Source organism: Bicyclus anynana, chromosome 16, assembly GCF_947172395.1.
Source record: "Bicyclus anynana chromosome 16, ilBicAnyn1.1, whole genome shotgun sequence".
Classification (NCBI taxonomy): Eukaryota; Metazoa; Arthropoda; class Insecta; order Lepidoptera; family Nymphalidae; genus Bicyclus; species Bicyclus anynana.
In genome coordinates this window covers 15,794,878-15,817,008 of record NC_069098.1, presented here as the reverse complement: position 1 = coordinate 15,817,008, position 22,131 = coordinate 15,794,878, and the positions used below count along the sequence as shown (strand labels likewise).

The window sequence follows — 22,131 nt, the reverse complement described above, 5'->3', positions numbered from 1 at the left end:
TTTATGATTTTAAATAAAAAAAATCATAATATTATACCTAATTACGCATGTGATTAAGATTTGTAAATAATAATAAGTGAGAATAAAATATTTTAAATTTTAATATAACACTTCAAAGTAAAATTTTCTTTTATTCATCATTCTTTCATTTAAATTATTTAATAACAATATGAATACCTGGACAATATGCACAGGCTAGGTATGGTCAACTTTTTTTATTTGAATCATAAAATAATAATTACTACTTGGGCATACCTGAATTTAAAATAAAGATATTATAATAGGTAGGTACGTTGTACTGTCTACCCTAAATTTATTTGAATTTTATCACTTTCTCGCGTACCTACCTACGTATAGGTAATCCGTTCCGAAATAAACTCGTAAGTTTTTAAATTGGTATCCCACCTTAGCTGAAAATCATGCAGTAATGTAACTATAGTACGCGCGTTAACAACTGAGTCTTAGGGCCATAAATCATTTCTCTATATCTATCTCGCTTGCACTTATGGGTCTTATGGAGCCGTCTAGTGAAGGGTGTAACAATGAAAGACATATTATCGATAAGTAAAGTTTATTATCGTATCTTGTTCACAAAATTAAAAAAATTAACAATATTTGATTTAATATAATACATATTTCATATTATATAATTATTAACTAAATAAAATTAATCTTCATCTGAGTCTTCATCATCAGAATCTTCGTCTTCTGCCAAATTTATTATAAGCGGCGCGTGATCTCTATACTAATAGCATTAACAACTGAGTCTTAGGGCCATAAATCATTTCTCTATATCTATCTCGCTTGCACTTATGGGTCTTATGGAGCCGTCTAGTGAAGGGTGTAACAATGAAAGACATATTATCGATAAGTAAAGTTTATTATCGTATCTTGTTCACAAAATTAAAAAAATTAACAATATTTGATTTAATATAATACATATTTCATATTATATAATTATTAACTAAATAAAATTAATCTTCATCTGAGTCTTCATCATCAGAATCTTCGTCTTCTGCCAAATTTATTATATATTAGTATCCATAGTGCGCAACGAGTAACACATGAATGTATTTATTTAATTGCAGTAAACACATTTATAGCAAAAAAAATACGCAATGCAATTACATTAGAAACCGACCAATCAGAATCGTCCAAATCATTATTGACTCATCATTAGCACGTGCGCAGGTAGCCGTTTATCGATAATTAGGGTGCGCAGGTAGGCGCGCTGCACATTCCTATCTTTTTTGACTTTTATGACCGGACGACTCAGATGATAATGCGCATACTATAATAGCTACCTTATTATCCTCCAAAACCCCACATTATATGCTTTTTTGTGAGTTGCACAACAAAAGGTAGGGCGCGGCGCGCGCGCATTCGATTCGATAAGCGAACGACCAATGGCAACACTGGATTCGTCACTACACAGTATCATATTTTTATGTGGCAGAGATGAGATTTGTGATGAGATGTCAGATGAGTACTACCTCTTTGGTCCCTTGCTTTGCTTAGTTAGTTCGGCTGTGGATTGTGAGTTCCAGGTTCAAGTTTCCTGGCCAGAAAAATTCTGTATTTTGATAGAAGGAAAACTGTCTTGAAATAAGAATAGCAAAAATTTTAATAAAAAAAATTCAACCGACTTCCAAGTCAAAAAATAACTTTAACTAAAAAGCAAAAAATAACATCCTACCTATGTGCTACCTTCTGATCAGTTTGAAGGCCATGCCAGTGATGTTTTAATTAAACACGTTTTAACTACAAAATTTCTGTGATTCTTTCAGAAACAGCTTTAATTAAAACACGACACTGGCTTGGTACCGCCTTCAAACTGATCAGAAGGTAGCACATAGGTAGGATGTTATTTTTTGCTTTTTAGTTAAAGTTATTTTTAGACTTGGAAGTCGGTTGAATTTTTTTTATTAAAATTTTTATTTTTTTATTTTTAGTGTTAGCATACCTACTGCGTGTGTACAGTCACAACCTATCTAAGTGGAAAGTTCTTATCAATACAAAATTATCAAGTCCAAACACAAGGTAGCTACTGTAAGCCGTCGAGGAGTTCTCTTCACTGTGCTTCGTCTTCATCACCAGACCCTTAATACAGCCACAATCCATTTAGGTGGAAAGTTCTCATCAATACAAATTTATCAAGTCCAAACACGAGGTAGCTACTGTGAACCGTCGAGGAGTTCTCTTCACTGTCCCTCGTCTTCATCACCAGACCCTTAATACAGTCACAATCCATATAGGTGGAAAGTACTCATCAATACAAATTAATCAAGCCCAAACAAAAGGTGACTGCTGTAAATCGTTGACGAGTTCCATCGTCTGTGTTTCGGCTCCATCATCAGACCAACTCCAAACCTTCATAAAGTTGTAGTGGTTTAAAATACCTTATGGAAACACTAACAAACGCACTAGCCGTCTCTACAACTTTCGAAAGTTCCCCTCAATTTCTCCAGGATGCCATCATCAGATCCTGACATGAAAAAAATGGGACCACCCTGGAAGTAAACCCTTCAAAACAAAAAAATAATTTTCAAAATCGGTCCATAATTGACGGAATTATCGCTGGACATACATAAAAAAAAAAAAAAAAACATACATACAGCCGAACGTAGAACCTCCTCCTTTTTGGAAGTCGGTTAAAAACTAAGAATAATAAGTAATCGAAACATAGGTATATCACATGATATTGGATAATGGAATTGTTATTTGTTTCAAAACTAATAACTAAGTAAATTGTACCCGCATCACAAATGTTTAAAATTTTAGTAAATCATTTTATCGATTTTATATTAATTGAATTTGGGCGCATGGCAGTGTTAACGCCAAGTTGTAAATGCGGTTAATTATTACCTACATACAGATTTTTTTAGTAAAAACATTTAAATATCAAGAAAGCTTTTTACATTTGGGTGCATGGCAGTGTGAGCACCAAGTTGTAATTAGAAACCTAGTTAGAATACCTACTTACAATAACAGCGGTTGTGTTTCATATTTTTAATTTTTATTTTATTAACTAACAAGAATCCGATTGAGCCGTGATAAGCCCCTGCTTTCTAATAGGGATGATGACTGTTTTTTAAATTGTATATAAATTAAGAGTATACTAATAGTAAAGCAATTTTGTAAAAGGAACAGGGTATCTGCGATCATTACTTTCGGAGCTACAGGGGTTTGAAGAGTCAGATTTGCGGCGCTGCTGCGGATCCCTGAAAAACGCCCCATACAAAATGGCTCGAAAAAATGACGTCATAGGCAATGTAATGATCGTTAGATTTGTATGCGCGTTCAAACAAAATTACTAATATCTTTGTTATTTGTGCGTTTATCTTTATAGTTCATATATTAAAAAATGTCACATTTAATGTAAGGAAGCTAAAACTGTATGAATTTTCATCTAATTACGATAAAAAAAATTTAATAGTTTTTGAAATTTTATAATTTGATTTATTTTGCAAATATCCAGACAATCTTTGCTTTTTATGTATAAATTAGTTAACATTGATCCTATTTACCCGAATGTATCATAAAAATCAATATATTCAAACCTAGTCATCATCCCCATTGTAGGGCGTAGGTTCGATACCGGTCGGAGGCGTGCACCTCCAACTGTTCAGTTATATGAATTTTAAGAAATTTAATATCACGCGTCTCAAACGGTGAAGGAAAAACACCTTGAGGAAATATGCATGCCTGAGAAATTTCTGAATTCTCAACGTGTGTGAAGTCTGTCAATCCGCATTGGGCCAGCGTGCCTATCTTATTCTAAGAGGAGACTCGTGATCAAGAGTGAGCTGAATATGGGTTGTTAATGATACTGCAGGAAACCGGTTTTTAATAAAACTCAAAGGTTATTTAATACTAAGTATATTTTTGACTAAAATAAACTAAAGAACATACGAGTAAATATAAACTAGACTTTCTGTTTGATGACGTGAGGCAGATCGTATTTCCCGCGCACGCACTTCAGCTTCACGCCCGGACAGTCTTGTACTCTGAAAATAAAGTATATTTGTTAGAAACCTTAACCGCAAAGCCGCATTGGTGCAGCGTGGCGGGTCTAAGCTAAAAATCACCTCGCACATACCACTTATGCGACTTTCGTGTGTGTATATAATAAGTAGGTAAGTAAATTCGCGGAGCACAAATCAATCAATAAAGTTTGTGAAGTTACACTAAAGTTTTGAAGTGTAAACTTTATTAGGCACGTTACGCATTTTTTTTTGTTATCATCAGTATATTTTAACAGCGAACTTCAGGACCCATCACTCCTCATTAGAAAGTGACACGTAAATGGAAACTACAATAAGTATAACATTGTAAACCTTCTTGATTTTGACATTTTAATTATTTTTTTATTATTGTAAATTTTTGGTAAATTATTTTAGATTGTAAGTTAATCTTTTACTTTAAGTTTTTAACCGGACTCTGCAGTGTTGTGAATGCCTGTAAAAGATGGCTGCAGTAGTTCAAGAATTTTGTAACTCACTTATATATAATGTTTTCTGCTGTCATTGTTGGCGTTACAAATAAATAAATAAATAAATAAATAAATAATGTTTTTTGAAATATGACCAATATTCCCCTTTCCCTAAAATTAGTCAAAAATACTGTGTTACTACATGCGGATATCTTGCACTCCATAGATCAGGATCTCGGTGTTGAGACCCTAAGACCCCTATTCGGCTTGTTGATCAGTGTTAACACTGCCTACCTTCCAACTCTGACGAGCACAATGTTGTGTTCCTGCAAGTTGTGTCCGATGCCGGGGATGTAGGCCACCATCTCGCGCCCGTTGGAGAGCCGCACCAGCACGCACTTGCGGTTGGCGGAGTTCGGCTTCTTTGGTTTCTTGATCAGAGTTTTTAACACTACCCCCTGTTGGAAACATCATAAGTAAGTTAAAATTGATACTTGAAACCAAATAACCAAGAGAGTAACTGTGCAATGTTACATTGTGGTTCAAATACTTTTTACCCGACTGCCAAGAAGGGTTTACTATAATATTATATAACAGTTTCATAAACCTTCCCACTTCATCGATCTCCTATTAAAAAGGAGGTCAATGTCCTATTTATAATATAAATACAGAAGTTTGTTATGGGGATATTGTATACATAACTATATGCTAGTAGCCAACACGGCTACTCCCTAGTGAAAAAGTCGCTGGGCAAGACTAGATGAAATTTAGCACAGAAATAGATTACAATTTGTCTAAAATCTGACAATTTGTCAAACAACCTCTGGAACGGTGAAGTTGCGGGCATTAGCTAGTACAGATATAATCCAGATTACAGCAAGGCACGCCATTGTAAATTTAAGGGTTTTATTGCGTCAATAAACAAAAAAATTACAAGAGTTTAAAGGATGAAAACCTCCCCCTCAAAACATTTTTGGCATTTTTATAGGTATTACAAAATCATCTAATTAACTTTATTTTCTTAAAAATTTATATGAGTGAGTGTACCTACATTTAGTGACTTACTTTTGCAAATGGGTGTCCATTAAGAGGATTTCTTGATTTCCGTTTTTTGATGTGTGGACCAGTTTTGTGCATCTGCGCCAGTGACGCCATCGCTCGTGAGATGAGACCCGATGTTTGTAGAGATGGAGCAGCCAGGAAGTTTGTTAGCGGCGCAGTTTGACGGAGTGACTGGACATTTGTGATTGCTGGATGGAAGAAAAATATTATCATTTTAGTTAATAATAATAAAATATTCGAATCAGAAATGAGAGGATCCTCAGAACAACCAAACAGTCATCGACATAGGTTAACTCATAGCTCGCGAAGCTGTAGCGACACAGTTCGAAGAATCGATGGACGTTGGGGTCCCAATATGCTGGAATGACAACTAAACACTAGAAAGTGTATTCCCTCACCAGTTAGACTGATGACGTTAAGCGAGTTGCAGGGACGCGCTGAATGCAAACGGCTCAATAGCATGGTTTTAGGTTAGGGACTTTTTTCAAATTCAGATGTAATAGATATAAACTTTAAAGAGTTTCACTAAGAGGCTTTTTATATGATGTATATAGTCAGAATGACGATGTTACATAAATACAATGTACAATATACTCCAAACAGCAGGTGTAAAATGACAATATTCTAGGATAATCCACAAATGGGACATTTAACAAAGATCTATAAACCTACCACAATAATAAAAGAAATGTGGATTATAAGAGGTGATGAATTATAAACTAGGCGAATACAGTTAGGTAACATTGTGGGACCGGGGATGGAAGGCGTTCCCGCAATTGTGTCAATTATGTGGGGTTGTATCAAACGCTCGGCCCCATGGTGGGTACCGTTAGTAAAGGATTGATTGACATGTCCAAGGTGTCGTACGATTCGATACAGTGGGAACATCAAGTGTGGTCTACTGTTACAACACAGTTTGCATGTTTGCTTTTTTTGTTCAATCAAAGTGTCTAGCATTTTATACTTTAGGTAATATAAACGTTCGATATAGTTGAGAGTCTTATAAAAAGGAAACTATTATTATCAATACTATAGTATGAATTAACTTAAAGCTGATAGTATGATTCTGATAACAGTGGGATTTGTAGAAGTTTTTTAGGAAGGCTGAACACATTTCAGAAGTTGGCATTATTTGACTAACAACTAAAATAACAAACGCAAGCTTGTATTCCGAGGACGTGGCGAACCTCACGTCTGGACCCTGGCCTGCAGGTTGCGAGGTCCGAAATGTTTTTGTTTGAGATAATCGCCAGCGAGCGTCTCCAGGGATAGCCAACTTGCATCTGTCTAACGCAAGCAAATATTTGTGTGTGGTGCAAGTGATATACTGATGCACATATCAGTTGTTAACTTTTTATAGTTGTTAATAAAGTAATAAGAAGCTATAAATTAAGTCTCATGTTAATTAAAATAAATACAGGCCAAGTACGACAATAAGTTACCTAATCCGCATCTCAGAAATTTGGGAATAAGTAACGTTATTGCAATTTTCTGAAACTCCCTAATAATTCTTCTGAAACGCCCTATTGCCATAATTAAAAAACAAACTAAATGAGAGACAAATTTGGCATTATTATTAGAAAACTTTAACTTGTTCTTAGTTCATCAACACTCTTTAGATTACCAACTGTAATATAAATTGATTAAAATGATTTTTGAAAATTTTAAGCTGGGCGAAATTTTTTAGTTTTAAGGTTTAAGAAGTTTTCTAAATGATAACCTCTGACTAAATAACCTTAGCTGCTTTTAGACAAATAAAATGAATCATCCAATATATTTCATTCTTTAAGTACTCACATCAAAATCTGTGATATAAACGGCCGTAGTTTTACTTGCATTAACAGTTTAATATTCAGCTTAACACAGCTTCGAGAGATTGCAGTAGGTACTGAGTATTCAGTAGGTACAAATCAACTAATTTACATCATCCATCAAAATTAAAAGCATACATTTTGGAATCCAACGCTGCCACTTGCATCTTGGCACCGCAAATGAAACAGTACCTGCTCTTTTTGCGTATTATAATCCGCTAATAGTGGGCATTGTCCGCAGATGACGGACGCATAGATTCGAAATTATCCTTTCTGACAACGTTTGACAATGACATGGAAAAAATATACAGGCGACAATAGGGAAGAGTTGAGCCACGGGAGCATTGTGTCTTCCCAGAAACGTTGTAAATCATATTTGTGTAAGAATAACATTAATGCCACTCACAAATGGCACGACTTTATCACGCTGATAGATAACGCCAAATCTCCTCCGCACTCGCAATTGTCAATTCAGCTCCTTACACAATGCTGCCAGTTATTGCAAATAACTGGACATTATTACGATTTACTAATCCCGAACTGTTGGAATTATTTTGATAAAATATTCACTTTCTTAGAAGGATTCTTAAGAAATATATTCAATGTAAGAAACTTTTCAAAATTATAGTTTATAATTTGGAATATTTATTTTAATTTAGTCCTCTCTTAAAATTGACTATTTTTTTTTGGCACAAAATAAAATTTTCTAGCAAATTCTCAAATATTTAACAGCACATGGGTTGAAAATGTATAAATGTTATTCGTTTAGCTAAATAATCCTTTCATGTTACAAATATATTATCAAGCATTAAATGCTTTTCTATAGCAATTTTCCATACAAGTTAAAACTTCCGTATCCTTATCTATTAAAGAGAGATACATTAAGATGATGCGGTGAAGCGATCAAAGGACGCATCACCACTTTCTATGAGAAAGTTTGATTCTCAGAGATCCCACGAAGCCCTTTTCATTGACAGTGGCTGCGATTGATAAATGTTGTGGTCAATAGACGGACAAACAACTATTAAAGAGTTACAGATGCATTTATTGGTTTAAGGAAACTTTTTTAATTTTACAACAACCTTGGAATATACTTTAGATAAAGATAACAAAAATTTTTCCTCAAAGCAACGAAAAGGAAAATAGGATTAATTTTTTTAACGGAATTGTTATTAACAACAAACTCATAATAGGTAGGTACAAAGTTTATTGCGCTATAAACATTTTAAGCTGGACGAATTTTTTTTACTTTTTAGTTTAATCTTATTTAGGACTTGGCTACAAACTACAATGCGAATACGGTGTAATAAATAATTATGACGTAATTTTGATTGTTTTTTTTTCAGTAATAATTGTGATGCTGTACGAATTATAATAGTACGAGTACATTAATTACATAGTACATATTGAAAAGTCATTTCCAATCGTCTGCACTCTTAAGATCTTTTAAACTAAGCAACGGATTTTAATGCGGTGTTCTTCATTAGATAGTTCCATATAAAATTCAAGATGGAGGTTATGATTTCTACGTGGACGAAGTTGCAGGCTATATCAATACATATAAAAAAAATTCAAGTGTCTTGTCTGTAATTTTAAAATATCAATATTTTTTGAAGAGTTTATTGTTATTTATACGAGCCTATAGGTACACAATCGAACTTTTCTAAATATTTGTCCGTCTGTTTTACGGGCTAATCTTTGGAACAATTGGAACGATTTTAATCGGTCTTTCACTGGAAGTCAGAGGATTATTGAGCAACACATAAGTATGCTACTTTGTATCCCGAAAAACTGAATTTTATGTGGTCAAAGTCGCGAAGTCGCGGGCTTTTGCTAGTAAAATATGAAGTTTAAAAAAATACTAATTCAACCGTGGCACCAAACATCTGCTAAGTATTATTGGTTTTAATTTAAATTTTCTTTTGACGCTCGTAAATAAAGGAGCAGTCACAAGAACCTTGCAAAGTCATTGTCCAGTAAATAGTATTGGAAAGGTTTTTACATTGCAATAGTAAACTGGCAACAATCTGCAAGTAACGCAAAGTGCGACAACATGCACAAAGCCGACGTGTGAATGAGATGTCCGTCAGTGGTCACACTGTCCCCGCTCACTGGACGGAGATGGCTGACTCATGCCACTCGCAACCCTTATTTAGACTAGGCTTTAGTGTACCGTCGGCAGAAAATATATTGAATCGTCAAAAAAAAATATTATAACAACTTTAATTATAAAATTGTATCTATAATAGTTTACGAGTAAGACGTAAAGTTTAAAATTAAATGTATGTATATGAGAGTTGCAAAAGCGCCTTAGTCTGATATCATATTTATGACTCAGTCTCATATTATAAACTTTGGATATCGGAAATCTATTTAGTAATAAAGCCATTTATGTTGTGGTAGAAAATGATCTAAGTACTTATCAAGTTATCTATTATCCATCATCTCGGTTCATCATAATTTGAACCTAGGTTTAGAGTGTACTAGATCAAGTACTGCTACCGACAATAATGTTAATACTGTTAGATGTGTTACTAGGTGAGGAAATTTCCACATCTCAATGTTAGTTGTATGTTCAGGAAGTGTAAAAACTATATATAGATAAATAAATAATGTAATTAAAGACAAAAATGTGCATGTTCAGTTTGTAGCCTATTATTCGGATCATTTTTTGCAGTGATTTTGTAGGGAGGTAACCGATCTATAGTATAAAATTATCATTGGCTACCGATACATGATATTTCGTCTACATTTACGGATTAATGACGTAATAGACTGAAATAATAATTACTGCGGATGAACAGAAAATAGTACACAAAAGCAATCGCATGTGAAATCAAAGTCAAAGTACTAATAATTAATAATTAAATTATTTCTAGTTTATAACGAGTATAAGTTACGTAAGACTTAATAGTCTTTACCAATTACATATACAATATCATTAAAAAAATATACATTTTACTTATTAATGTTTAATTTTGTTGTCAACGCTACCAGTCCCAGTGGACATAATCCGGGTCCACGCGGAAGGGTTCAACGCAAAAGATAGGCGCGATCGCAATCCCTAACAAATATTATTAAAATAATATTCACACGATAACACCTCTTGTCTCTGTGACATAGCGCAGTTATTCGCTTGCACTGTGGACGCAGCTGCTAAAATTGATGCAGATGCGAGTTCCGCGTAGCGTTGACACGTCCGCCAAATTGACAGCTATGTACCGTTTCCTATGTGCCGGAGGAAATCAGTGCTATGTACCATGTGCCATGAGCATTGGCGTATCTAGGATTATTTCCTAGGGTGGGCACAGGCCCATCTTAAGGGACCAGCCACTTACATACCGCTGAACAGAGTTGACACTCATTATAAAAAATGTCGTTGGTTTGGTTGTGGACGCTGGCCTCTGAAACGGGTCGACTGATTTTATTGATTATTCTTTGTATATTTTGTATTTTGGCGTCCATAATAGAATTTTAAATCGGTAGCCTAGTACTGGACCATTCTAGGGTGGGCCCAGCCCACCCGGCCATGATAAATCAGTAAACAAGTTTCACAGCGCGGTAGCCTATTGAGATGTGATTTAACTGTAATTTATTCTATTTCATATGAATATCCAAAGATTTCATATATTACCTTTTAAAAGTATAAAATCTTTGCTAATATCCCACTAATATTATAAACGTGAAAATATGTGTGGATGTTTGTTAATCTTTAACGCTTTTTTTATTCTTTACAAGTTAGCCCTTAACTACAATCTCATCTGATGGTAAGTGATGATGCAGTCTAAGATAGAAGCGGGCTAACTTGTTAGGAGGAGGATGAAAATACACACCCTTTTCGGTTTCTACACGACATCGTACCGGAACGCTAACTAGCCACGGCCGAAGCCTCCCACCAGCTAGACCTGGACCAATTAAGAAAACCTCAATCGGCCCAGTAGGGGATCAAACCCGGATCTCCGTCCAGTAAAGACTACGCCACGGAGGCCGTCAAAACTTATAGTTTAGAAAATGAATAAATGTCTTTTATTATTTTCATTTTCCATTTCATACTTGTTTGGTTTGTAAATTACATGTCTGTAGGTTACGTAACAAGAAACAGCTAAGACGAAAAGCTGAGTGGAAATCGAACTTGCCTATGGAAATTTAAATGCCATAAATGTATACACAGGTGAATAAAATGTAAAATTTCTACATCATGATTCTTTCTTACCTTAAGAAAAAATTAAAGCTTGATTGAAAATAAATTACTAAAACTGGGTTTTTTATTTAATATTATATACATCGGTATGAGTGGTCGAACTCATCACAGAGGGGTGGTGGAGACTTTCCCAACTAGTTGGAGGGGAATATGAATATTGGCCATATTTAAAAGATATGGCAAATATTCTTTAAAAAAATAAATATTAAGTGTATACATATAATATTAATATAAAATAAGTTATTCTTAAAAGTGTCAAATTCAAAATTTATTGCAATTTCAACTGATATTCAGTGAATATGATGTAAGTGTGAGTTCAGTTTGGGATTGTAAAAACAATAATTCGTAAGTCAAAACAACCCAGATACATCCAAGCTCCTCACACAAAATATTTTCCAGTTTTTGGAACATTTGGAAGATTGTGGAATCAAATACACAGTGTTAAATGCACTAGCCACAGTGTCACTCAGCCAACAAGTGGTAATAAGGTTATATTCAACCTATGCTCACAATTTTGTTTCACAGCAAATACTAACTTTAGGATTGTTGGGTCAGTTGACAATACCATTAAATACCTAGGAGCCACTGTTGATCAGCATCTGAACTGGAGACAACATATAGAATGCCTTACTGACAGGACGAGGAAATTAATATGGATTTTTAAGAAACTTAGACACGCAGAGAAAGAAAAGCATTGTTGATACATATAATTATTAGGCCCTTGCACAATTAGTGCTTAGTTACTGCATAACTGTGTGGTGCAGTTAAACTCATTTAATTACTCTTGAAAGAGCTCAGCAATCATTGTTTAAAGTAATGTTTTTCAAACCATTTCAATTTCCCACTTTTAACTTGCACTGTGACTATAAATTGCTCACAACCCATCAAACATAAACTCTAAAATGTATACTCAAAACTCATTGTAAAAATTTCCATACCAACCAACCACAACAGATACCAAAACGTAGGTTGTCCAGAGTTTGCCAACTTACAAGAACAACTTAAAAGAAAATTTAATAGAAAACAATTTGGTGATCTACATTATACTTTTATAACAAATTTAACATGAGACAAAAAATTTATGCTTTGACTCATAATAAATTAAAATGTATAGCTATATAAAGCTAAATCTTTACTGTGCCTTAGCTACGATCATATTGAACTTTTATTAAGTGATAACTTTCATAAATACAGACAAAATATCTCCTATAAAACATACACACATACTCGCACGCTCATACCCAATGCATACACACATACACACCTATTCACACACATGTACCTATAAACCCATCCACACACAATGTTGTATGTAATTATGTTATTTGTTAGCTAATAATTGTGTATATACAAACCACACACACACACACACACAATGTTGTGTGTAATTATGTTATTTGTTAAGTAATAATTGTCTTGGTGGATGAGCGGGGCACCCAGTAATATACATTTTCATTCAACATTCATTTTATTATCATTTCATACTTGTTTGGTGGTAATAACTTGCATGTGTTAGGCTACATAATTATAGATAAAAAGCTGAATGGAAATCGAACTTGTCTGTGTAAATTTATATGCCAGGTGAATAAAATGTAACATTTCTACATCATGATTTTAGGTTCTTTATAAAAAAGAAACTAAATCTAAAGTAATTAAAAATACTTACATTACTTTCGTAAAATACCTATTACTTGGTTCAAGTATACACATGAAAAAATAAAGTGAAATTATTATATTTAATCAGAAACCTATCTTTTCCAATCTAATTGGTGTACAATGATTTGAGATGGAGAGATGTATAAAATTAAATGATTTTAGTGTTAATTTAATGTTCTTGATTACCTTGGAATGATGAACACTGAGTTTTGACTCCGACAGAAAGAAGCGATAATCCTTTCCTTAAAATATTCATCTGAAAATAAGTAAATGCACAATGTAACCTAAAATTTATTTTGACAAAACATTGTATGTAATGCGAAGGCTCTATCGGAGAAATTGTTACATAATACCTTTAAAGTTTCAATTTCTTTATTATAACTATTTTATTATAATTATTTAACAAACAAATGGTTTTAATTCAATTCAATTCAATTCTTCTGGTTATTTTGTGTTGTTATTCTTAAACATAACCTTAAATTATTAAATAATCTGTCAAATCATCAAATGACAGCTGTTGATCTGTCATTGTCAAAAGTTGACCATTAAGCGCAAGTGTTGCTGCTTTTTAATAAGTTCGCAGTCGTACAAAATAACTATTGATAGAGTTCGGCTATTCACTACTAGATGTCACAAGAATCTACAAATTATGAAATTAGTTTTACTACTTGCCAATAGATATCGCTATGCATACATCTTCGTTATCAAAGTTTTTCAAGATATAAGTTTGTTTAAATTGATTTTGAGAGCGTTTATTTTATAAAAAAATTAATAAAAACAATTAAACCGACTTCCAATACAATAATTAACCTAAACCTAACCTAACCTAAACTAAAAAGCAAAAAATAACATCGTACCTATGTGCTACCTTTTGATCAGTTTGAAGGCGGTGCCAAGCCAGTGATGATTTAATTCAAGCCGTTTAAATTACAAAACTTCTGTGGTTCATTCAGAAACGGCTTTAGTGTGTGTGTGTATACATTAAGTGACTTGAGTTTTAAAGAATACCCACAGAATACGGATATAGGTATAAATGGTTATTAATCTGTAAAAGTAATAACTAATTTGGATTTTGGTCGTCTGTTAGACTAAGTAAAATGTTACTTACTTGAAATCGAGATATACCTACTTTTCTAAGGCGAAGATAGGACGGGCGTCAGTTTGATTGAATTAAAACTTGAGAGGAAATCTGCCAAGTTTTATGAGCTTCGACTTTGCCATTTATCTGGCAGGTTTAACATAATCCCCAAACGGAGTGTTTCGTCTTACTTGCGTAGGTGGATTGCTTACAATATTCCCAACTTTTAATGTTATTTCGTTTTGTTTCTAAAGTGGATTTTGAATAAAGTGCTATAGGTACCCATTTAGATTATCACCTATATTACATCTCCGAATAGGACAGTATGTTTGATTGTTTTTTCCGGGAAAGTAAGGATTGAACCGCTGAATTCAATTCAGGAAACATCACGATATCTTTTCGTCCAAAATTCCTTAGTGCCTGAATACAAAAGTCTTTGAACCATGTGATATCACATGGTTCATATGTGATAAATAGGGTGATGAGTAAAAGAAACAGTAGTTGGTGTTATGACAGTTTAATCTGGCATATGTATGGTTGTCGATGGTGGCACCAGAAGTCGCGCAGCCAGTTGACGGCGTCCAGCCCGGCGCAGTGAGGCTCTTCCGGTGCGTCGCTGCAATGTGGGGAAGACATTAGTTAGTTAGCTTTGTATCCTGGGTTCAATTCCTGTCCAAATTCTTCTGAGAAATTCCCAGAAGAATCAGAATTTGGTGGTGTCACATCCACGTGTCTTAGAGATTAAGTTAACCTGTCCAGGTCAATAACAAACGCACAGAGCTCTACATTTCTCTAGCTGCCATCCATCTAGCCCTCACCAGCAAGAAATAGCTCGGTGGGTATTATTTCTTAATTGACCTGAAGAACCTGAAGTATTTGAAGAATTTTATTTATTCAAGCACACAGCGCCCTGAGGCGTCTGGCGACATACGACTTGCTGTCTCAAGCGACGTCACTATTATACACTGATACATAAATATTATGTAGTTTATGTATCCATGACCCCTGTGCCTTCAAAAAAGCTGGTAATTACCTGTATCCGTCCCCGTTCCCGCGGGCCCACTTGTGGAAGCCGGTTTCCTCTATGTCCTCACCTGGGGATAGAATCAATCTAATTGTATAATGAGGCTTGGATACACTTGTATTACTATACCGAAGTTTAAGTATAGTTTGTATACAAGTAAAGACAATGCACAGGCATATACTACTTTATTGTCAAATTTCATAAAAACATTGTCTAAACTATGAACGATTATCATGAATCTAATGCATCGAGCTGGAGCCATACCAAAAGTGACTAGTCTAATGTATTGAGCTGGCACTTAGACTTACCTAAATTAAGTGCAGCACTCCCTACTCGAAACTGTGCCTGGTGAGAAGTTATCTCGATCCTCGGCATCCTAACTAAGGTAAGGTACCTCAACCTTAGTTAGGATGCCTGATTTCTAGCTGTCATCTTGGCCATAATTTCAATACAATTCTCGATTGAGTTTTGATGAGATGTTAACATTCATATTAACGTATGTGTTGTGGCTATAAACTTAATGAAGTTGGCATTCCAATTAGATGCCGTTATATTTATGTAAACGTAAGTGATCAATGGCGTGGTATGGGTTTTTACCCGCCTAAAATAGTTTCAACAGAATAGTGGCGCTTGCCACCGCGCCTTTCATATGCCTCCCGGGACAATGCCCCTTTAACCCACATCGATACGCCACTGTCAAGGTCAAAGGTCAAGTCTCACCATCAACGTTCTGCCAGCGGCGGTAGTCGTGCAGGTTGTGTATGCCGAGCCACACCACCAGCCGGTACTCGCTGCCGCTGATGCTGGAGTACTGCATGGCGCGCACCAGGCGCTGCATGAACTGGAACTGCTCCTGCAATACCATTTGCACTTGGGAGACTTGATGATATCGAGAATGTTATCTGTCAGAATAATCATTATTTATACTTAAAATAATATGATTTTTTCTGACTAATCTACTACGATAGCATATTTAGATAGTACGTACGAGTTTAATGTTATGGTTATTTCTGTCAAAGAGAGTAATTTTGTGTGGTAGCCTCAATGCTATAATGAATGCCATTGGAAGCAGATGAGATCGACTAAGGCCATAATATATAATTCATTTGAGGATTAACAGGCGCAGCGAATTGTAGGACTCGTTCATTGCATGCTCTACCAGTTTGCCAGTTAATATCACGTAGGATATCTGGTTGTTCTGTCTTATATTAAAAAAAATGTAATATTGTAATTCCAAGATTTATTAATCACGGAGATAATGTGCGCAATATAAGAGGCGTAATGTACACGTTGTGCTTCAATGAGTTGAAATCCTGTAATCTTTTGAATAGTGCCTGTTTTTCGCGTGCGTTTTCCCATAGCCTTATACCCGAATTTAGTTACAGTCTGATGGTAAGGTTCAACAGGTAAAAGCCCCTTGTAATTCCCCTGTCGAGAAGATATCCATGAGGAATTTCTTCTTTCTCGACACGATCCAAAAAAGTGTCTTTCTTTCTTGTTGTTTCTGCTTGGCGTATCTATTTGTCTTTTCGCTTGGGTGGGTTATGTTGTACTTACTAATGTCTTCGGCACCGCCAGCTTGGCATCCTCCTCAGCACAGCGGTCCCGCGCCACCGGCCACGTCTGCGCCTGGTACACCAGCTTGTAAGCGATGTTCGACGACTTGTCCACCACGTAGCCTGCAATGGTACGCTGACTGTTATACGCATCACTGTATCTGCGTAGTTTGCGTTGCGAAGGCTAGCGTGGGGTCTATTCTCTATACTAATCTATACTAATATTATAAAGCTGAAGAGTTTGTTTCTTTGGTTAAACGCACTAATCTCAGGATGTACTGGACCGATTCGAAAAATTCTTTCCCTGTATTACTACGGGAACGGAAACCACGCGGGTGAAACCGCGTGGCGTCAGCTATTATGCGATAATTGCAAAACGCTTCGAAACCAAACGTTTAAAAGATCTTGCCGTAAAAAGGCACATGGCAAAAAATGCTTTTGCCTAGTCAATCGGTCGTGCAACCGAAGATTTAAAGCTATAAGTTTGATTTTGCTATCTGGACGCATTTTAGACATTGGCACCATTGATGGAAACGTTATGAAGGACAGCTTTATCAAATCGTCGTAACTGTTTGTTATAATAGTCCTCAAGAGTCTGTTTTTATGGCTCATTGCATGACCTGAGGCACGTCAATGGAGCCAACATTTCTACTCCGGGCTGAGAAATTGTAGTGATTATTTCATGCGGAAATAGATCTTATTACCTATGTAGTAAGGTCTTTACAGACTATTCTGATCAGGCCTCAGGCCCAGGACCTATATAATACATACTCGTACGCTTTGATTTTGGTTTATAATATTCTGATTAGGTTTTCATACATCCACTTACCTTCAGGTGTATATTTTGCACAGGCTAGCGTAAAAATCAGTGAAAGTATTGCGACAAACAACTTCATTTTCATTGCCCTGTAATCATCATATTTTAACTATTAAATTCTTTATTAAAATTCTTCATTTAAAAAAAATTATTTAAACTTCTTGCCAAATCACAGTACCTAATACAAACTTTAGATTAGAAGATACTTCTATGAATAGTGTTATGAGTTATATTACAATCTTGTAAACATAACATATATATTAATGATATTATTAGTATAATAAAGATAAGTAGGCCGGAACTATTTCAAATGAGAGGAATATGTTTAGTGTTTCGTAATTTAGTCTATAAAGAGTTGTGATTGGTTGTTGCCGTCGACGAGATTAGGAGAGAGAATGATTAAATGTCTAGACTGGATACTTTATCTCGACCTTGACTTATACACTCACAGGATTCTCATCTGACTTATTTGTTACGTATGCATTGAGTTGAGGATGAACTCAGAGTTAGGGATAATTCAGAAGTGAGATTTTGCGTAATGTAATGGATTTGAGGTTCTCAGAGTATTTTTATAAAATATTATCTTTCAAATTATGTCCAAGTTTTCTTTTAGTTCCTCTCCATTAGTCAGAAAGATTGAGGACATTAGCGTTTTTTCATGTTTTAAATGACCTAGCATAGGGTCAGATGTTTATACTTATTGGACAGGAGATAGCCCATCTCGCTGGTCCAATGGTGGACAATGGATATGTTGATTACGTAATTATCATTATCATAATGACCAGCAGGCTAATTCTTAGTGAATTAGCCTGCTGGTTTTTGACTATGCTAGTTAACATATAAGAAATTGAGATTCTATGTAACAAATGTCATCCGGTACCGGTACCTACCTTGTTATATATATTTATATTATTATTATTATTACTATTGTATCCTTCGTGGATATCATGCAGCAGGTAGATGGCATTTCTCAGTTGATTTGATTTTCATTTTTAATAGGTTGTATAATAAAGACTAAATTATTGAATACACTATCAGGACCGATGTTATATGAGCTCTCCAAGGGAAATTGAGAATTTGTTGATATAAAAGAAATGCTTATTATTTAATAGCCCGACCCGAAATTTAACCTGGGCTCTCGTGGTCCGAAGCAACATGGGTTAACTGCTGAACCCAAGAAGGCAGTTATGAATAGCTCCACAGTAAAGCGGCCGGATTCATCACCGAAAGGTTCGATCCCCGAAATATTGTCGTACTCAATCTTAACGGAATCTTCTCCGATTAATTGGAAGGGAACTGGTCAAACAGAAGTCTAATATAAATAATAAAAAACATATTGAATTTGTAAAACTTACACGTGTTTCGTGTAGGTGTATTTTGCTGTCACTTTCACTCCAAAACTAATTAATTACTGTAATGAATATTTTGAAGGATCCTATCAATTGTCGCGTTGCGTGCGCGCCGTCCACTGCGCGCGAGGATGCGTACGAGCATATATAGAGGCCCACACATACATACTTGTAGGTAGGGTTGCCAACATTTCTATAGAAAAAGTTACACTCAAAGAAGTATTTCACGGAGTAAGCAAATAAGTAAACTTTTGTAAAAAATATACTAATCTAAAATAAGTGTCATGTGGTTTTTGAAATTATTGTTTGTAATTCGTTCGTTTACAGTTCGAAACCCGATGAGATAGACAAGTTTGGATTCGCTAGACGCTTTTGAAGTTTTGAAATGAATATATTTTGTTTGTTACATTACAGTAGGTATTGAATTAACAGTTTATATTACGTAGACCCGAAATATAATACATTATAGTACGGTTGGCAACCATACTTGTAGCTAACGGTACAGATAAGTGTCCCAAAAGGTATTGACTCTTCGATATCCATATACCTCTCTACTCGTACTTACTTTTTGATTTTTATAGGTTTATTGATACGATATGCGAGGGTCATGCTGTCGACTGTCCATGGTTTAGTGGTTGACTACAGATGTTGATGTTCCGGATTCGATGCCTGGTTCTGCTCGACCGAAATAATAAAAATGAAAAGCGATATTAAATAAATAATTTATTAAATAAATTAATTAGCAACCTAGTCTTAAATGTAATACGTATAATGATAACCATGACCGGCGCCGTGTCCACCAAACGACCAACCGACTCCATAACCCCCTAGGGGGTTCCTGTAAGTATTGACCTCCTGGTTCATCTCGTACCCACTTTTCCTCTCGGTCACCCTGTGTAACGGTATCACGGTTAAATCGTGTACCGGCACGTAGTGTTGTATCGGTATGAGAACTGGTATGTACTGCTGAGTGACGTTATGCGTTCCTGGTGTATTGTTCACAGTATCGGTATGAGTATGGTGCGATATCGGAATAACGTGCAGATTCGGTACGAGTATCTGGTACGGTATCGTCGGGCCTTTCTTCTTCCTCGTTAATTGTGGTATGGAGTTGTGTGAAGGTTCTATTTCGTGGTGTGTGACAACCGAGTGTACGTTTTTCGTATGGAAATGGCTCGGCAGACTTGCGACTTCGCAGACTTTTGTGATGGCGAATATGAGAAGGAGATATTTTGTCATCTGTAACAATGGTAACGGTAATCTTTAGTTACACAGATTGTAAAAACTTGTAGCATTTCTTCGTCTTATATTAAGTGCAGATCTGGTGTTGAGATTGTATTTTTTTACGGATAGTTCTTTTTTAAATAGTATATAACAGTCTAAAGTATTTAAGTAGATACAGCGGCTCGTTACATCTTGTGTGTTGACGCCTTGACACTGATACGGGAATTATGCTACGTATATGGTTTAGATGAGCATGAAAGTAGGCTTGTAGACACAGTGAAAACATTTTGTAATATTGACAAAATGATAAAAAAGGCTATGTCGTTTGAAAATATGAGGACAATGACGGATTAAAAGGTATAAACGTATAAAATCTTTATTTCTGAATATACTTAATAAATAAATTTTCAGTGGGTAGTAAAGATTTTAGCGTTATCACATTTAGCGTTAGTTTCTACTCCCAAGCTTCATTTTGGCTTATAGGTCATGGTTGCCGGAGTTATTACGAATGAACCTCTGAATTTTGAAACTCCACCATAAAATAACCGTTTGTCTTGATGATTGTATTATAAAGCTTTTATTTGTTTCAAGACAGTCGTGTCGCTAGTGTACAATGCCGTCTCAATAGCGAATTCCAGCATCAGCGCAAGTGACAAATATAACGCGAGCGCGTCACGGCGCGACATGACAAGTGACAGTCGCTGTTATTTCATTTGTGTCCTCTCGCGACACTCGACTAGCGCTTTGTCACGCGCGGTTAGTGTCGAGCAGTGTCAGCCTTTGTGTTCTTCATATTACTCTGTCTCGACTTCTTTTTTTATTGTCTCAATTTTATGTTACAGTTTTTGATTAAGGATATTGTTTTATTACTAAATAGAACTGAGAGTTTCGAGCGTAAGGCCTAGTTCGGACTACTTTAGTATTTCAGTCGAGTACGAACTATTTTTGGGCGGTAAATCCATAATCCAATCCTAGTAATAAATATGCCTGTGTGCGTGAATTAGTTTTTATCTGCCTAAGTTGCTCTATATTTTACCTGCAAAAATCTGCAAAAATATCTCGTAAATAGAGAGATTAGCACGAAACAATTTATGGATTTGAATTTAAAATGTTGTTTTTGTTATTTAATTCCGAGTAAACACACTTATTTTTATTTTCTCGGAGGGCACGTACGGACGTTGGCCCGTTTATTATTATCATTTACATTCGATAAGGAATCAAACTTTATTAAACCAAAACCCGACAGCCCGCATTGAAGCAACGTGGTGGAAAGTCGTCTTAAAAGCATCATCCCTCTACAGGAGTAAGACCAGCCCCTGTAATCAAGTGTTACGGTCGTTAGCGACCGTAGAAAGAGATTCCACGTGCCACTTGGCTACAGGGGCTGACCTTGAAGTAGGTCATTAAAATAAGATGATGAATAAACTAAGCACCGAGTAATATAATCGTAATATTGTTTGGTGTGATTTGTTTTGCTCAATGTTAAGGCAGGTGCGTGTTGAATGTTGTTAAAAAACAAATAATCAAGTAAAAACAACAAACAAGCCGAGATCACTAAACTTTGGCGACGCGGGTCGTTCACTGGACGTAATCATGTATTTTTGTAAATATTTATGTGATTAGTATTCAAAATCGCGTTTCGGAGAACCATTTTTCCTTCTAATTACATTCAAATAAAGCCTACACAGTAAACTCGCTTGTTTTCAAATTCAAACTTGTTAATTGTATACGAAACATATTTTTCTCTTAATAAAGTCTATTAAATGAATCGAAACTAATATAGAGGTAAGATTTGATTTTGTTTGTTTGTTACGATTTACCTTAAAAATTATCCTACCCTTAAAAAAAAAATTTCACCAAGTAACATATTTATCTTTGTTTCCAATGGGAACTTTCCGGGCGACACCGTGGGTTCTGTGCG

General features: G+C 35.3%; 2 protein-coding genes across 2 annotated transcripts; both read right to left on the bottom strand.

Moving 5' to 3' along the window:
- Window positions 1-3,863: 3,863 nt before the first annotated feature.
- On the bottom strand, window positions 3,864-13,675 carry LOC112054470 (40S ribosomal protein S12, mitochondrial). Its single transcript, XM_052886178.1, has 5 exons — window positions 13,516-13,675; window positions 13,349-13,418; window positions 5,498-5,682; window positions 4,727-4,890; window positions 3,864-4,007 (listed from the first exon to the last, which is right to left on the bottom strand). Exons 2-5 carry the CDS (start codon window positions 13,416-13,418, stop codon window positions 3,926-3,928), a joined length of 501 nt encoding a protein of 166 aa, XP_052742138.1. The 5' UTR covers window positions 13,516-13,675; the 3' UTR covers window positions 3,864-3,925.
- A 1,066-nt stretch (window positions 13,676-14,741) lies between these two features.
- On the bottom strand, window positions 14,742-19,149 carry LOC112054469 (CD209 antigen). Its single transcript, XM_024094262.2, has 6 exons — window positions 18,993-19,149; window positions 17,650-17,726; window positions 16,822-16,943; window positions 15,985-16,117; window positions 15,274-15,334; window positions 14,742-14,856 (listed from the first exon to the last, which is right to left on the bottom strand). The coding sequence occupies exons 2-6, from the start codon at window positions 17,720-17,722 to the stop codon at window positions 14,748-14,750; spliced, it is 498 nt and encodes a 165-aa protein (XP_023950030.2). The 5' UTR covers window positions 17,723-17,726; window positions 18,993-19,149; the 3' UTR covers window positions 14,742-14,747.
- Window positions 19,150-22,131: the final 2,982 nt, after the last annotated feature.

Excerpts from the sequence above, each read along its gene's own strand:
- LOC112054470 (XM_052886178.1), bottom strand. The coding sequence starts at position 13,418 with ATGAATATTTTAAGGAAAGGATTATCGCTTCTTTCTGTCGGAGTCAAA. Across the intron at positions 5,683-13,348 it reads TCAGTGTTCATCATTCCAAG|CAATCACAAATGTCCAGTCA; the intron begins GTAATCAAGAAC and ends TCTTCCATCCAG. Across the intron at positions 4,891-5,497 it reads ATGGACACCCATTTGCAAAA|GGGGTAGTGTTAAAAACTCT; the intron begins GTAAGTCACTAA and ends TGTTTCCAACAG.
- LOC112054469 (XM_024094262.2), bottom strand. The coding sequence starts at position 17,722 with ATGAAAATGAAGTTGTTTGTCGCAATACTTTCACTGATTTTTACGCTA. Across the intron at positions 16,118-16,821 it reads TGGCGGTGCCGAAGACATTA|GAGCAGTTCCAGTTCATGCA; the intron begins GTAAGTACAACA and ends ATGGTATTGCAG. Across the intron at positions 15,335-15,984 it reads CCGCTGGCAGAACGTTGATG|GTGAGGACATAGAGGAAACC; the intron begins GTGAGACTTGAC and ends TTCTATCCCCAG.